The 1,020-nt window shown below is 34.3% G+C and overlaps 1 protein-coding gene across 1 annotated transcript in view; it reads left to right on the forward strand.

The window, feature by feature from the left end:
• Window positions 1–901, forward strand: part of MRPL50 (mitochondrial ribosomal protein L50) — a 12,365-nt gene extending 11,464 nt beyond the window's left edge. The window contains exon 3 of the mRNA XM_008592776.1: window positions 10–901. Within this exon, the coding sequence (XP_008590998.1) occupies window positions 10–357 (348 nt within the window). The 3' untranslated portion in view covers window positions 358–901. The remainder of the gene's footprint in view (window positions 1–9) is intronic.
• Window positions 902–1,020: the final 119 nt, after the last annotated feature.

The following is a 1,020-nucleotide window of genomic DNA, read 5'->3' on the forward strand; positions in this document are numbered from 1 at the left end:
GTAGAAAAGGTGAGGAATGAACCTGTCCTGGTGTGTCCACCCTTACGAAGCCAAAAATACACGCCACCTGAAGATCTCCAGAGTCGTTTGGAATCTCGTGTTAAAGAAGTTTTTGGTTCATCTCTTCCTAATAATTGGCAGGACATCTCTTTGGAAGATGGTCATCTGAAGTTCAGTCTCTTGGCATGTTTAGCTGATGACTTGGGCCGTGCAGTGCCTAACTCTAGGCTTCACCAGATGTACAGGGTCAGAGATGTTCTTGATTTTTATAATGTCCCTGTTCAAGATAGATCTAAATTTGATGAATTTGCTGCCAGTAATCTGCCTCCCAATTTGAAAATCACTTGGAGTTACTGAGCAATTCAGAAGAGGAATCATTATTTTCCCTGAACATGGGGACTGCTTATTAGACCTTTTGATACTTTACCATGTGAAATGCTATCAGAACTATTCTCCAAATCTACTTTTTCTGTAGAAGAATGCATCATCTTTTTTTTTCTCTTGTGTCTTGAATTGAGGATTCATTTTCACATTTGCTGAAACCACTTTTTTAAAAGTGGAATTAGGTCATTAATAATTTATAATTTTTTTTTCCTACGGAGGACACTATAATTAACTTGTGCTTAAGATAGGAAGCCATTACAAGTTGAAATGTGATCCTTTACCCTTCATAGGAGTAAAGTAATAGTTGCTAGAATATGTTTTAATCCTGTTAGGACTCAAATCTAAGAATATATAGCACATATAAAAGTAAGGGAACTTGTACAAGATTAGATATTTATAAAAGAAACATAAAAGTCTGTGTTATGTATTATAGAAAGTTGTTTCTTTCACTGTAGAAATAGAAATGAGATTGCATTCTGGATCAATTTCTTCAGGAATTAAAGCAGATTTCTCAAAGTGTGTGCGTTTAATTTTTTTTTAGAACTGAAGTTTGCTTTCTCTGCTTTGCTGTTTTCTAAAAATATGTATAACTGGAAAAAATAGATTATATGCCAACTTTTAAGTGTTGTGACTTTT

Source organism: Galeopterus variegatus, unplaced genomic scaffold (assembly GCF_000696425.1).
Source record: "Galeopterus variegatus unplaced genomic scaffold, G_variegatus-3.0.2 Scaffold8305, whole genome shotgun sequence".
In the NCBI taxonomy this organism is placed as follows: Eukaryota; Metazoa; Chordata; class Mammalia; order Dermoptera; family Cynocephalidae; genus Galeopterus; species Galeopterus variegatus.